The 17,180-nt window shown below is 36.2% G+C and overlaps 2 protein-coding genes across 2 annotated transcripts in view; both read left to right on the forward strand.

The window, feature by feature from the left end:
• Positions 1-17,180, forward strand: part of Scn9a (sodium voltage-gated channel alpha subunit 9) — a 156,453-nt gene that overhangs the window by 94,767 nt on the left and 44,506 nt on the right. The window contains exons 13-17 of the mRNA XM_051167159.1: positions 3,174-3,303; positions 4,199-4,437; positions 5,956-6,129; positions 6,466-6,822; positions 11,358-11,834. Of these exons, the coding sequence (XP_051023116.1) occupies positions 3,174-3,303; positions 4,199-4,437; positions 5,956-6,129; positions 6,466-6,822; positions 11,358-11,834 (1,377 nt within the window). The remainder of the gene's footprint in view (positions 1-3,173; positions 3,304-4,198; positions 4,438-5,955; positions 6,130-6,465; positions 6,823-11,357; positions 11,835-17,180) is intronic.
• The window catches only part of LOC127207716 (sodium channel protein type 1 subunit alpha), a 278,089-nt gene that overhangs the window by 19,152 nt on the left and 241,757 nt on the right, over positions 1-17,180 (forward strand). The window lies entirely within an intron of this gene.

Genomic DNA, 17,180 nt, shown 5'->3' on the forward strand with positions numbered 1-17,180 from the left:
GTTCTCTGGGAAAACACAGCTTTAATCGATAGCTCCATCCTCATGTTAGGTGTTGTAATCACCTAATTCAAAGAAATGTTGTGGGACTTGAGAGAAGTGTTGGTGAATAAGGGCTGTAACACACAGCACCTAAATCAGGCAGCTCACAAAAAACAACCACTGTTAACTCAAGCTCCAAAAGGTGTGGCTCTCTCTTCTGGCTTCAGTGGATACTGCACACACACGGGCGTAACAACATACAAAAATATTCACCATTAAAATTTAAAAATATATCTCAACTACACAAAGATATTTTGCATTAATACTAGTAAAAGGAAATGTTTATATTTATGTCATAATTGCAGGGTTTTGTAAAAATCATCTCTTTTAGAAAACATTTATAAAATATGTCCATGGCATCTATCATGCAAAGGATTGGAATTTCATTTTTCTAAGAGCATGTGGTTCTTAATAACATCATTAAATTGAAATCTCCTTCAGGAACATGTGCAGTGAGAACTACAGTACTGACAATTGCCACACACACTACTGTATCACATTCCAAGCAAAATATTTAGGTCGTGGTGGACAGGATGGTCTTAGTTGATAAGATTTAAACTTTTCAACAGGGTTCAGATAAGATTATATGTATATTTGCTTCGTAATTATATGTGTGTGGAGTTATTTTCTGTTGCCTCTATAAAATTATGTGAATTTCCTAAATATTTATGTAAGTTATTCTAAAACTTGAGACATAGTTTTTTGTGGCCTACTGGTTATTTATTTAAAATATCAGGAAAAGTAGACCAAGAGCCAAAAGCAAAAGTTTGATTCATTTTAAGACAATTCATGTTTCTGTTGACACTGAGATATAAAATATGGCAGAATCTTCAGATAACACTGATGAGAAGTCTTCTAGTATTGGAAAAAGAAATATGCCTATTGCATATTGAATAGGCAGACCTTCTTAGTAGACAGGCCCTATTTCTGTCAAGAAATGCAGATCCCTTGCTATCTACTTCTGTTTATTTCAGGTTACTCAATATATGCTTATTCCAAGGGACTCTTACTAGGCTTGTTTCTAAAAGCAGTAATAACAGCAAACACATTCTTAAGCTTCGCACCGTCTGTATGAGATGATATATTACCATTCCTCCAAACAGGAGGAATAAAGCCAGAGTGTGAACATGTAACCATAGTTCATGAGCAGCTCTGACATTTCCACAAAGGCCCTGAGTCCTCTTAGTCTCCATCCACACTGCTTCTCCAAAGGGCTTTAGGCTTCTAATCTTGTACATAATTTATAATTTCTGTATGTTTTCCTCTAAACAAATGAAGTGTACCACTTCGATTTAAAATATATTTTGTATAAAGTCTTTTAATACAAGATATCTAAAGTACAAATATATACATGGAAACAAATAAACATAAAATTTTAAATATAGCAATTCTCACATAACAATTCCCAGTACTTCTGAATCACTCAAAGCTTAGTCAATGTCTCATTAGGCTTGAAAATCAGACTCTTCTTGTTCCTGGAGTTTCTAGGACACATGGTTCACCCACTTATCATGTTAGGCTGCATTACCAAACATCAGCAAGGGCTGTCCTTAACCCAGCAAGCTTCCATCATATGCTATGCACCTATATGTTTGTATTGGCGAATGGTGTAGCAGTTCAAGTGAGAATAAAGTTCCATCAAAGTCATGGCCACACACACATTTCAGTTTGGAAAAAAAAAAAAGTGCATGTGCTGCTGGGGATGGGGAGGGGGGCTGCAACTTGCAACCTCTAGGCTTGCATGATACAATGGTAGCCTTTCTGTTGCTGCTTTTCTTTGTCTTTCAATGCTGTTTGCAATATGCAAAATGTAATTTTGGACCCTCAGCCTTTATGCTCCCCAATTGACAGCTTCTTTGTATTTGTCATATTTGAAGCCTATTTCAATTTTTCCAGTTAATATTTTATCCAGGAGTTTACATTTTATCAGAGGAAAAAAAATTAAAGCCATAAAACTAAAAAGCTAAAATTATAAAACCTAAAGAATAACAGATGTGATCATTATAAAAGTCTGGTATAATGCCGTTTACATGTACACATCTGTTATTGAATGGCAAATAACAAAGACTGTATACTACACACATGCCCATATGGGAAAGAGAATTTGTATAGTCAAATTCTTTTTGATTTATAATAAAAAAGTAAATTAGAGTATATCAGCGAAAACATGTCACATGACCATACACATATATACAAATGTGTTATATGTATACATGTCTGTATTTTGATATGTATACATTTATAATTATATACAACTTTGCAACTGTATATGTACATATTTTATGTGAACTATTAATATGTGTGTGCATACATAAAGTATCTACTAACTATCCCATAGCACATACATGCTAGTACATGACAGCTGTAGAGTTGTATAATTGTTTATGTATATTATGTGTTGAGGGTGTATACTTCAAAAGATCAGTATAGAGTTTTTTTTCTAAGAAATTAAATTGGCTTGAAATGCTTGAAAATGCATTTTTGCCTAACGATGAATATGCCTGACATGCCTCAGTTCATATTCCTGCATGTCAATGACTTTCAGAGCTACACCGTGGTCACCTCTTTGAGATGGAGCCTATACTCTCCGTGCTGCTACAGTCTGCATCAGTCTTAACTAGCCTTTGCAAACTGAGCCACTTAGCCCTATGGACCCATCATTTCTTCAACTTAAGAAAAACATATCTTAAGGTAGTTTTCACTAATGATGGTATCACAATAGACAATTGTGAAAATAACAATTACAGAAATTAGAGTGTTTGGCTCTATCCCTTTATACACACAGCTCTGCAGATCTTGTCTAGTTGTTTTTGTGTATGGCTTTTCCTTGGAAATATTTGATTCAGTTGTGGATGCAGAGAGATCACAACAGTGCTATGATGATAAAAAAATCAGCTATTTTGTTTCATAACTCTGAAACAAGAGGAGGAGGCAAATCTTCTGTTTTACCCATGAGGAAGACACTGAGAAACTTTCCTCTTGGTTACAACAAGTAAGGAGCAGAGTGATCATTTGAATCTATCTAATCTCTACTCTGAATTACTACCCAGGCAGGATTTTATTTCTACCTATGTTATATTAGAATTTTGTTCTTGAGATTGGAATTAGTTGCCTTTTTTTTTAAATCCCCTTAGGGCACAACTAATCAAATGCGCAAAAAAAGACTGTCTAGTTCTTACTTTTTGTCTGAGGACATGCTGAATGACCCGCAGCTCAGGCAAAGGGCGATGAGCAGAGCAAGCATTCTAACCAACACTGTGGAAGGTATGTGACGATAACTCTAACTTATGGCTTCTCAAATAAAGTTAAAATAAACTGTGGTCACCTTTAAAGGGATATGTGAAATTATTTAGAATAATTCAAAGCACAAGAAAAGCGAAAATGAGCAGGTAAAAAGAAATGTTGATTTTACAAAAGAAAAGTTTAAAAATCTCGTGAGCAGGTGGGTTTATATCCCATTGTATTCCGTTAGACATCACCAACATGGATGCATATGTAAGCGTGGCACGCATATGTTAAATGAGCAAAAGTTTTAATAAACGAATGGTAGTTTTCATGAAAAAGTTTTATCAATAGTAATGATAACTATGTGTTGTGGGGTATGTGTGCACATATGGATGAGTGCATTTGTGGGTTAACATTGAAAGCTTTCTTTCTGCTGTTCCCTATGTAATTTGGGGGATACAGAATCTCTCACTAAGCCTAGAGATCATTGATTCAATCGGACTAGCTGGCCACCAAGCCTAATGCTTCTCCTGTCTCCGCCTCCCCATGCTGTGATTACAAGCATAAACCATAGTGCATTTTCACCTGCATTCAAGGGATCATAATTCTGGTTCTCATGTCATGGACCATCTGAACCATCTCCTCAGCCCCATGCTAGTCAGCATTTATCTGAGAGGTGCCCATATGTCTGCATTTGGTCATTGATGTCACTGCCTTTCTCTGCTTTGTCTCACCAATAAATAAGTGGTACAGGAATCTTAAATAATCTGCTGAGCTTTCAAAGAAATAGTCCTTTTATACAAAACTCAGACCATAAGGCTTGCTTGAACACTAGATTTTATTGCTGATTTCTACTTGGTAGCAGATAAACAATGCCAGTGAATGATTTTATGTTTTCTGTTCGTTGTTTTGTTTTGTTTTGTTTTTTTTCCAGAACTTGAAGAGTCTAGACAAAAATGTCCACCATGGTGGTACAGATTTGCTCACACATTTTTAATCTGGAATTGCTCTCCATATTGGATAAAATTCAAAAAGTTCATCTACTTTATTGTAATGGACCCTTTTGTAGATCTTGCAATTACCATTTGCATAGTTTTAAACACATTATTTATGGCTATGGAGCATCACCCAATGACTAATGAATTCAGAAATGTCCTTGCAGTGGGTAACCTGGTGAGTTCTCTATGGTAATCTGTATCCCCTCGATTTTCTTCCTTTGGGTTCCATCTTGCCATCTTCTGGTTTTTAAGCCTGTAAGTCTACAGCTAATTATGAAGATGGAGAATTTATCACATGACTCAAACTATATACTATTTTAAGATACTTCTTCAGTACTGTGGATTCTCATGAATAACAATGGTACTTCTATATGCATTATCATTTTAGGAATTACAATGGCTTTCAATGGTCAAAATATCTACCAACATTTTAAAGTTTTAAACATTTTAAAATATATATATTATATAATTATATTACACTTCCTGAATGAATACATACTCCACATATTTTTAGGAACAGTATAGATATATTATTCTAAAATAGTGGTGGTGAGGTAGCCAGACCTTTGTAATCTCAAAAAATCACTGTTTGAACCCAGATTTAGTCTCTTATTAGTTACGACATTAAAGAAATATCTAGAGCTTTCTGCATTAGAACTATTTCCTCTTTCATTCTATTCCTCGTTGGCAAAAGGCAGAGCTCTGTGCTTTTTAATTAGTGATGGAGTCTAGATTATTCAACTCAAAGCCTTTTCTCTGAAGTTTACCATAACACATAAACTCAGAGGCCCCACCTTGCTTCCTATCTGCCACCACAACTTGGAGAACTTCCTGTTAATGTTTTCATGATTTTTTTCAAAAAAATATCTCAACAATTCCCTCTGGACCATCTTTGCTCAGCTAAATTCCCTAAGGCAAAGTGTGCCACATAGAGTGGCAAGGTTTTTTGTTACATCTTTGGGCCCTTTGATACCTTTGTCATAAATTATATAGTTTGTGAGTCAGTATCTTAGCTATCTAACTTTATCTGCCCGATGTCATTCAATAACTTTTCTTCTGCACATTTAAATCTTCAAAAGTTGAGTCAGCATGCTCTTTATTACTCTATGAGTAGAAAGAATAGAAATGAGCACTGGGTCAAAATTTCAGTATCTGAGTAGATATATGATAGATAAATAGATACGTAATAGATGATCAGATAGATAAATGATAGGTAGACAGATAAATAGGTGGTTGGACAGAAGATGATAGATAGATAGATTATAGGTAGACAGGTGATACTTGATAAATAAATAAGTAGATGACATATGATCAAATAGATTATAATAAATGATCAGATAGATGATGATAAATAAATAGACAATTAGATAAGACAAAAGAAAGAAAGAAATATTTACAAGGAATGATTGTTTAATTGTCAAAAGCTTATGTCTCTGGAATTTTAATAAGATTTTTAAAAATTCTGTTCCTAATGATGAAAACTGACATGGTAACTAGAGCTTTTTAGTTTTGATGTTTACATGAAAACTATAAGAAATTTATGACTTGTTTATAGGAAGATATGAGACAATCAACACGTTTGAAGTACATAACACGTTATGTGGGACACAGTCACTACTAAGTTACTAGTCATTGTCACTATCGACTTGGCTCTGTAGTTTCCAATAACAAAAATATGTTGTGTTTCCTTTAGATCTTTACAGGGATCTTCGCAGCTGAAATGGTCCTGAAGTTAATAGCCATGGATCCTTATGAGTACTTCCAAGTAGGGTGGAATATTTTTGACAGCCTGATTGTTACATTGAGTTTGGTAGAGCTTTTCCTAGCAGATGTGGAAGGATTATCAGTCCTGCGGTCTTTCAGATTGGTAAATAGAAGCTCAAGCTACTGTTATATTCTATAATGGAGGGGTACCACATTTGTCTGGGGTTTCTTCTTTTACTCTATAGTATTATTATTTAAAACTTTTAGAGGTCACATTGAAGGCAATATCAAATCTTACATTGTTCCATAGTAGGTATTGCCATTATGGTGGTAATTATAAAACAGCAGGAATATTGAAATATAAATGAAAACAAAACATTGCTCTTATTTACATAATAGTGGCATGGAATGTGAAGTATACTTCAAACTTAAAACAAAACAAAAATCGAGCAGAAACACTGAAAAACGACTCCAGATTAATTGTAAACTTTGTTTTTAGCTGCGAGTCTTCAAATTGGCAAAATCCTGGCCCACACTGAACATGCTCATTAAGATCATCGGCAACTCTGTGGGCGCCCTGGGAAACCTGACCCTGGTGTTGGCCATCATCGTCTTCATTTTTGCCGTGGTCGGGATGCAGCTGTTTGGGAAGAGCTACAAGGAGTGTGTGTGCAAGATCAACGAGGACTGCACGCTCCCACGCTGGCACATGAACGACTTCTTCCACTCCTTCCTGATCGTGTTCCGTGTGCTGTGTGGGGAGTGGATAGAGACCATGTGGGACTGCATGGAGGTCGCTGGCCAGGCCATGTGCCTTATTGTTTACATGATGGTCATGGTGATTGGGAACCTCGTGGTATGTAAGACCTACTCATATATTTAAATTTTCTATTATAAGTATTTTCTGATGTTACTTTTGTAATTTTTAAAGCTAAATAACATCTTTAATCTCCTCAGCCAAAAAAAAAAAAAAAACTTCGTATTTATATTTTTAAAAATTACCTCCTAGAAAAAGTCCTGCATGATTCTGTCATATGAATTAAAGCTGTGTTTTTTTAAATTTTTTAAAAATTTTATTAAATTATTCATATTACATCTCGATTGTTAGCCCTTCCCCTGTTTCCTCCCATTCTTCCTTCCCTCCCACTTCTCCCCTTCTCCCCTCCCCTATGTCTGTGATTGAGGGAGACCTCCTCCCCCTATATATGCTCTTAGAATATCAAGTCTCTTCTTGGTAACTTAAAGCTGTGGTTTTAAAACCACTGAAAACATGAGCTGTCTTAGATAGGAAACTATGGTGGCAGATACTGCACAATTAAATTAATGATCCCAAACTAATGAAGCAAGGCAAATGAGAACACTGGTTTTGGTCCTTATAATCATGAAACTAGCAATTGGTCCAAGCTCAATTGAGTCCTTGCCTATTAGGACTCTTTGAGTTATGGGAGGTTTCATGGTTTGTAGTGGGTAAAAAGAATAAATGAAGAATATTTTATGACATGTACATCACGTGACATGCAAATTTTAGTGTCCTTACAAAGTTTTATGGAAACATGGATACATTCATTCATTTACATTTTACCTAGACTGCATTTATGCTCGGTGTTCAAAGAGAGGAATTGCTTAAATACTCGATATCTTACAATGTCCCAAGTATTTATTATATGACCCTTTACAGAAAAGTTTATCACCCACTAGTTTATAGCATTTCTTTCAAATAGCAGTCTCCTCTATTTCCAATTAGTGTTTTCTTGGCTTCTGATTGCTTGTATATTTCTTATACTGGATGGTAAAATCTCCCAGACTTACAAAAAGAGAAAAAGAGATTAAAAAGTGATTCTATGAGCCATTCAACTTTCTTTTCAAATCTAATATGTTGGCTTGCCCTAGTAGTAGGACAAAATCATTTATCAGCCATGCTGTAAGTACACTCACTCCCACTGGCTTCAAAACAAACTTACTAAATGTTTTGCCCTTGTAACTTCAATTAAAGGAAGAGGATAAAAGATGAGAGCAGAAAATCTACACTCACCATTCATCAGATCACATACTAAATAAGAAGATGCTAAAAAACATACAGAGTAAATTATACAATGATAATTCTATACCCTTGCTGTGCAAAATTAATCATCATAAATTACCACTCTGTAATTCTTTATCAAGTCATGTAGCAATAAAACATTTTCTAGTGTGATATAGGTGAGCAAATCCCTCTAATATGCAAAAATACATATTGTTTTCTTTTGGTCTAAAACTCATGATCCTCCTGCCTCAGCCACCTGAGTGATGGGATTGCAAGAATGCAATGCTGTGTTTAGATATAGAGCTCAAGTTTTCCATCTTATTAGCAAGCTTTATTTGTATGCTTTAACGTACAAAATGTTGGCATAAAATAATGAAGATAAAACCTCCCTGTGAAGCTGGGCATGCTGGCACATGCCTCTAATTCCAGCACTCAGGGAGGCAGAGGCAGGAGGATCTTTGTGAATTCGAGGCCAGCCTGGTATACAAAGTGAGTCCAGGACAGCCAAGGCTACACAAATGAACCCTGTCTCAGAAGGAAAAAAACCTACATGTGGTCTAGCCCTCATCTTCAGTATGCTTGTGGTTTGTTGGGGCCAAGAAATATGACACAGAAAGATCATCAGACAACAATTAGTGATGAGTATAAGATGTGATACTAAAGAAAACGCTCTTCTCACAGCAAAGAAAAAGATGTCTAGACACTCTAGGAGGGTTTTTGAAGCAAGTCTTTGAAGAGACACAATATAATACTTGGGTATGAGAAGGGGTATGAGAGAAATGGTTTTCTTTGAAAGGAAAATCAGATGGATAGTAAAACATAAGTGGGCATCAAATCTACATGGACCTCATTACGAATGACTCACATTTCACTCACAAAGTATTGATCAAGCATAGTAAACAGAAACGGAAGTCTGGCTCCTTTTTGTGGTGCCAGCTTTCCAGACTCCAGCCGTCAGAAACTTGTGTGTGGTGTGGACAATGAACACAGACTTCATACTTTCTGAGAAGCACATGTGCACAGAAGGATCTGTGGGTGCACTAAGTGTAGAGTGGAAGGGTTATGGAGTCCAAGTCAGTGGTGGGAAAGACAATCAAGGTTTTCCCAAGAAGTAAGGTGGCTTGGCCTATGGTAGAGTGTGCTGCTGTTAAATAAAGAACATTCTTTTTATAGACTAATGAGAACTAGAGAGACGAAATGCAAGTCTGTTCCCAGATGAATTGTGAATAACAATCAAGTGTTCTCATCTTGGTTATTGTAAAAAAAAAAGATATTCATGGACTGACATATACTATGATTAGAGCCCAAAAGTGCTAGCAGAATTGAAAAGTTTTCAATCTCTCTAAAATAATGATGCCCATCAATATATTGTCATAAAACCCATAAACAAAGAAGGTAATAATGCCATAACTAAACTCCCAAGAGTCAATGTCTTGTTACTCCATGTGTCCTGGAACACAAGCACAGATATATTGCTCTGAATAAAAAAAAAAAAAAAAAAAAAAAACACTAAGAAAAACAAGGAAGAGGCTGCAGAGTATGTTAAATGTTTGGCCAAATTAATGGAGGAGGCCAAACAAAAATGCCTGCAACAGACTGCCAAGACACATAGGCTGTCCTGTCCCTGCTGAGAGCTTCTAGTTCTGGGTATGAGTCCAGCAGAAACAAGTCTTTAACAAGCTTTAACAAGCCTTTAAAAAAAAAAAAACAAGTTTAATTCACAAAATTGATACTCAATTCTTGAATAGCAAGAAACTGACACTAATGTAGGTTTAACATGGGAGAAATGTAAATTACATTTTTGAGATGGACCTTCACATTAATGTATATTCTAAACTGATCTAATGTTTTAAATTTTTCTCATGGCTCTTGAGATATGGTTAAGTGGGTAAGAATGCATTTAGTGCAAGGAAAGGACCTGATTTCAGTTCCAGAAGCCATGTAAAGAGCCCAATAAGGTAATATGTTCCTTGTAAGCCGGGCACTGTGGGAGCAGAAACAAGAAGACCAGTAGGGTTGGCTAGCAGCCACTCTATCACCAATCTAAATCTGATCTGAACTGGGGAGGACACCAAACCTCCTTCTTGTCTTTCCTAATGTGTTAATAGACGATACATAAAATTGACTTTGTTTTAACTTATTATTTATTCAACCAATATAAATATTAGTTCTTGTCATCTTCAAAGTGCAATAAATTATCAAAGTCTCTATTCTTATTGAAGAAGCGATGTACCATAAGCATAGTGCTAGAAAGGAGTCTATCACTTGGATCTAGTGAGTAGACTACTAATTTAAAACACATCTTTCGGTGTTTTATTGGTATTCCTATCAAAACACAAGCATGTGTTCTTAATAAAATGCTAAAAAGACGACAGGTGTCCAAGGTTTCTTAGCAATTTTAAAAACTGTTTTCTATGTTATTGTTAGTGTCAGACTTTTCATCCCTGTAACAAAGACCATCTTAGCAGTATCACTGCATCATGGCAGAGACCTCAGGTGACTTGGTTGGCAAGGCAACAAGATTTAAGTCTGGAGGTCCAGAGTTCAGGCCATCATGTTAAGGAATACATGGTAGAACCTAGCAGCTCACAGGATTACATCCAGCAAGCAGAAAGCACATCTGTAATCTGTTTCTTTTTTCCCCCTTTGATTATATCCAAGCCCCCAGCCTATATATAAATATGAGGTAAGATAACTTGGGCCTTGGAGACAGCTAGCTGCATTTGTAGCTCAGTTATGTTTGTGGCTTTCATGAGAAACTTTTAAATATGCATACAATTTGTATGTTTTCAGCCCTCTGTGAAAATCTTAACACCTCAAATTAGCTTGGACACTTAATCTGGAAAGGAAATACAGAGCTGCTTTTCCTTTCAAATAAGACCTTGCTCCAAGACACGGTAAAGGCAGCAGGTCAGTTTCATTGTCCTCCATGAATCATGTTCAGTGTGTTTCAATCAGGACCTGAATAGGCAGCACGATGACAGTAGTCTAATTCTCTTATGCTATTTGTTTCCCATGAAGGTAAGTTGTAATTTTGGTTGAGTTGAGGAAACCCTTGAGATTCATTAAAGAGAATTTGACTGGCTTACATTACAAGACAAAGAGAAACTGATAAACATCATGATGATGGTGGTGAGGGACAACGCTGCATCCTGTGGTGAATCATTGTATGGCTCACACTCTGCTGGCCAAGGCCCCATTCCTGTGTGTGGAGAGAGTATTGAGACCCCTCTGACCTTTTTCCTTACCAGTACATGAAAGAGTGCTTTGTCTTTTTGTCGTTGTGAGTTTGTACTGCAAGCTGCGTTTCTGACAGCTACGCTTCCTTGTATTCCCTGTTTCCTTCACCCCTCTCTGCCCTGATATAGGTCCTGAACCTATTTCTGGCTTTATTGCTGAGCTCATTTAGTTCTGACAATCTCACAGCAATTGAAGAAGACACCGATGCAAACAACCTCCAGATTGCAGTGGCCAGAATTAAAAGAGGAATAAATTATGTGAAACAGACCCTACGTGAATTTATTCTGAAATCATTTTCCAAAAAGCCAAAGGGTTCCAAGGACACAAAGCGAGCCGCGGATCCAAACAGCAAAAAAGAAAGCTATCTCGCAAACCGTACACTTGCCGAGATGAGCAAAGATCACAATTTCCACAAAGAGAAGGATCAGATCAGTGGTTTGGGGAGCAGCATAGACAGAAGCTTTGTGGATGACAATGATTACCAGTCCTTTATTCATAATCCCAGTCTCACGGTGACAGTGCCAATTGCACCTGGGGAATCCGATTTGGATATTATGAACACTGAAGAACTTAGCAGTGACTCAGATAGCGACTACAGCAAAGAGGTAAGGTCATTTTGCATGTGTTGCTGCACTAATAATTTGTAAATGAACCAACATTTGAGATGCCTGGTGTTCTCAGGTCTAACATTGGATATGTTAACAGAGAGGTTGTAGGCACCATTTCAAACAGCTTGCTGACTGTTTGGATTAGATTTTCTTCCTGGTTCTTTGTTTTGTTTTGTTTTTTTATGGTTTTTTGAGACAGGGTTTCTCTGTGTTAGCCTTGACTGTCCCGGACTCACTTTGTAGACCAGGCTGGCCTCGAACTCACAGCGATCCGCCTGCCTCTTCCTCTCGAGTGCTGGGATTAAAGGCGAGTGCCACCACGCCCGGCTTTTCTTGCTGGTTCTTAACCATTGATCTCTCGCTCCTTAGCTCACAGGCTCTTCCTATCCTTCATCCCTTTCTTGCCGCCAGGGTTACAGTTAAAACAGTCTTAGTCTACACCCTGTCGAATTCACTCACCATCTCCATAACTTTTAACCTTCACACTCACTACTTGCCAATTCCAACTAGTCCCTGTGCCTCCATTTTTCATCAACATCATGTACTAAAACTAATTTCATTTCAGTTCATTCTAAATCATGTGCTAACCATGATAGAGTCATACATGGCTTCCTGACTCTCCTGAAGTGTGCACCACATGGCGATCTGCACACTAGAGACCCAAACAGCTTTGGACACTTCTTTCTGCTCTTTTTCTACCTGAATGACTTTGTTTGGGATTCCCTTCTGTGGACAAATCCTGAATAAATCTCTAAAATTCGAATTTCAAATGCTTCTTTAAAGTCATTGGTCCCTAAGTCACAGCTTCCGTGATTGTATGCAAAGTTCTCCAAACTGCCTGTTGAGTCCTTCCTGATCTCTGCTGGAGTCAGCAGAAACTCATTTAACTTTGAGGCCTTCATAATTTTATGCCTCTCTCAATTTATTCCTTAGACTTGATTTTTTTTTTTTTGAGAAATGTGGGGACACATTAAATGGTACTGTGAGCTCAGAAGAGAAACTTTAAAGATACAATTCTGTTTTCTTTTCCCACCTCAGTCTATATATGTCTAAGTAAGTCAATGTATGTGCTGAGCTATATTTCATATACATCAAATATAATAACCATTATTTATCATTAATTGTTGTTTGGAAATTATTTGCTGTATGTTTTTAAATAATTTTCTGATTTTAGTAATATTGTTGGACATATATTTATTAAGTATCATCAATATGTTTAAGCCTATTAAGACATACCATCCATGAATTTAGAGACAATATATCAAAAAGGTTATATGGCACAATAATGGGAAATTCACAGTCACAAACCTAGCCAGTATAGTACATATACATGTCACAATAATCATTTGTAGAGTGAATAATTGATTAAATAAACATATTATAAATATTTATCACTAAGTAAACAAAGACAATCCTTTCTGGTGGCCAGGTCAGGAAGAAAACACTTTATATATTTTAAAATCTTTTACATGGAAGAATATTAAGAAAAATATACTAACTTCAGCTTATAGAAAACTCAACTCTATGAGTTTAGTCTCATATGGAAAAGGAAATTAACTCAATGACCAATTTTCCCCTAATAACAATGAACGTTATCAATCTCCAATTGCCTGGAGGACGTTCTCTAAAATAAGCCTAAAGTTCTAGCTGTCAAAGAAATGTACAATACAGGAAAGTCAACCAAAGCCACTTGAAGATGCTTAATAACAACCAGGAGGATTCTTATTCTCACAGTTTTAACCTCACCTTACCCAGACGACATGTTGTCAGAGACTATTCCAAATAAAGACACATTCAAAGGTACCAGAATGACTAGACATAGTTTTTGTTTTTGTTTTTACTGGAGAGGAGTAGTTTCACTCCACGCAAATGTATTTGACTTAGAAGAATTAATGTATATTTATGTTATTAGGAACTAGGCAATTTATAGACTATGCTTTAGGACATCTCATCTGTATGCTTCACTGTGTCAATCATTGGAGGCATTCATATAGAGAAAACTCTGCGAATATCTGACGGAGAATGTTCTCAGGAAAGACCTGACGTCTACAAGATGTAAGAAATGCCACAGCACTGGACTATTGGGCATGTGAAATTACTGCATTATCTCACCTGCTGTGATAGAATCTCTGGTGCTAGCATAGTTCTTGGAGTAGTCTCAACTTAAAGCAAGGAAGTATGGCCATTTCCAGACTCTTAACAGGATGCAGGCTCCGCCTCTGCCTTCCAGGAGGAGGAAAATAACCCTGCACAAAGCAGCTCACTTGTGACACAGTGCTTTACACAGAGGAACTAAACCTTTGATAGCTTGATCAATGAGTGACATGATCTCCTATGACACCTGAGAGGTAGATGCAGAGAGAGAGAGAGAGAGAGAGAGAGAGAGAGAGAGAGAGAGAGGGAGGGAGAGACTAGTCAATCTAATTAAATTGGTGCGCATTCCTCTTCACCCTAGATAATAGATGTAATGTCCATACATGTAGATGACTGAAACTAAAAGATGAATAAAGGATGTTTGTTGTAGATGTTTCTGGAAACTTTTCAGTTTGGATGCCAAATTTATATCACATTCCCACATGCCATAGAAAGGCAAAACAGTAAGTAGGAATAAGATGACCTACGGTTATTCCCCTCCAGCAGTAAAATTTAGGATCAAATGTTCTGTTATGATGGAGTTTGGCATTTGCTGATTCATTGTGATTCTAACATTGCACTTGTAATTGCAGGTAGCTCTTAATCCTGATTTACTAGCTTAGCTTGCATCTCCATAATTATTCTCAAGCATCTGTTTTTGTTGGCTAAAATTTATTAACTTAGAACAGCCTTATTCCTTGATTTATTGAACTGATTTTTAGTCTTTAAATATATTCTTCTAAAAACAACAAAACTCTGCCTTTCTATTCATCTGGTACTATCAGTGTGCACTATTTAAAAGCATAACATGTATGTATGATTATATATTTGAATCAAGGATTATCATGTGCTATGATAATATATCTGTACTTTCATGGATATTACTAATAAATGTGGCAAACTCCTCTCAAACAAATTCAGGCCCTCGTGGTCACTCCCTGATCAGTGTTCTGAGATGAGCACTGCAGGGCACCCCTGGAGTTCTGAGCTTGACTTCGTAGGCTTATTGATGAAAGTGGCATGTAACACAGAGGCATCCCTGAAATACAGACCATTGGCTTTGTAGCTTCTCCTTTGTCTTCATGAAGATTTGCATTATTACAGAAAAGCGTAACACTGATTTGTCCAAATTGTGTTGTGCTCTAACAGACCTAGAGTGGATACTGTTGGGAGACATGTATTTCCATAATCATGTCTTAATATACAAAAATACCACATAACACTACCAAGAAAATAAAAGTTATACTTCATGAATTTAAAAAGTACATAAAATAAGAATATATGAAGTTTAAAAATAAGGAATTGCAAATATTCAATATTATATCCCCAAATTCAAAGTTTCCTATATTTCAATATAACATAAAGAAAAAAGAAAGTCATTTTTAAAAGCCCTTTACAAGTCCTATATTAATTTTAATTGCCTAAACATCATGCAACTAACTATAATTATGTCACCCCTTGCTTGTGTTCATGCACAACAGGAGTATTGATTCCTATTTTCTATATGTGCTCTGCATTAAGACATAAATTATAAATCATACATTATAGTCATTAAACATTTCAAACCTTTAAGTTGACACTAAAAGTTCATGTAATAATTAAGTGTATTCATCAATTAACTCTTAATTGATGAAAATAATGAAATAATTTTAACTTGACAGTTTACAAGTGAGATAAATATGCAGACCATTGTAACACAGGCAGAGTAAGCAAGAGCCTAACATGGTCCACCGAGGATCACCAAAATAAGAAATTCATGTCTTATGGCTGGAAGGGGTGAACCTCAAACGAACTCTGACACACAGAGGTAGATTCATTGGCCATCTGTGCCACGTCAATGCCCAGGCCTTCATAATGCTTACTTAATTTCACGCATTTATCTCTCCACTTCTACCCAGCATTTAAGTCTGAAAGCTCTCATCCCTGAAGAAAATGAGGTGCATACCTGATGTGAAGTGCATTCATTTTATTGATTTGATAAAATGTTACTTAAATATGTACAATCGTCAAACTTAAATATTTTATATCCACTTACTGGAATGTTTTCTGCATTGTTATTTAGTCTGTACCTCTTTAGATTTTATCAAAGCTTTTTTTCCTCATCCTTTCATGAATGGGCAGTTTATATTTTCACTTGGTATTGAACTTTGTAAAATATAATCATCTGTACCATAACTGCTCTCGACTGACCAGATTTCATTGTCAGTTCATCTTAGCAGGGATCTTTCATGCACTAGTTCTCTTCTGGAAAATTTGACTTGCATCATTTCCATTTTTCAGATTGGTTCCAAACTTGCTGAAAAATCTTTCCATCCTTACTGAGCAATTAAATATTGGTCTGATATATCTAAATCAAAATTGTATATTCTCATGCTGTGACAGGTTTGGGAGTACTACTTTCTTCCTGTGGTGTTTAAACTCTTGAAGCAATTAAACATGACAAATAGAAGTAAATTGGGAAATGTTTATTATAAGAGCACTTTCTCAAATTATATACTATTACTGTCACCTAGCCCATGCTGTATATAACCTATTTTTAAAATGTTGATTGTGTTGAAGGACAAGAATGAATATTGCTTAGCACAGGATAGTGTATATGTTTATTTGCTGAATAACACAATTATATAACTGGATCATTATTTTAAACTCCACTTGAATGACATTCTATATTTTCATTGTTTTTCAAATATGCTGCCTAACAGTGAATACATACCATGTATTTCAGACCGATCCTTAGTTTCTACTTGCAGGTGTAAGACCTTACTACACCCTTGAAGCCACAGTTGACTGCTTCTCATGCTGCCTTTCCCAGCTTCACAGCCTAACCTTCTCACTTCTGCAGGGGTAAAACCACAGTGGAAAACCTCAGGATACAGCTCTGTGCCACTTGTACACAGGTTACCCAAAACATCATACATATATGATAATTTTTCAGTGTCTTGCATGCTGTTCAGATACAAAATCTTTCTGCCTGATCCATTTCAAGAAAGTACGGGAAAAAATAACAATTGTTCCATCAACGATTCGACGTCACAGCATGTCACTGGGGTTATTCCATTGTTTGTGTGACTTTCTTGATTACTCTCTTACGTGTCCTGAACTGATTTTGATGCATGATCTATATAATTTTATTGGATGGATTATAAAATTGGATACCATAGTAAAATATTTTGAAATCATACCTCAAATAAAAACCACTCTCGTCTTTAA

Source organism: Acomys russatus, chromosome 24, assembly GCF_903995435.1.
Source record: "Acomys russatus chromosome 24, mAcoRus1.1, whole genome shotgun sequence".
Taxonomy (NCBI): domain Eukaryota; kingdom Metazoa; phylum Chordata; class Mammalia; order Rodentia; family Muridae; genus Acomys; species Acomys russatus.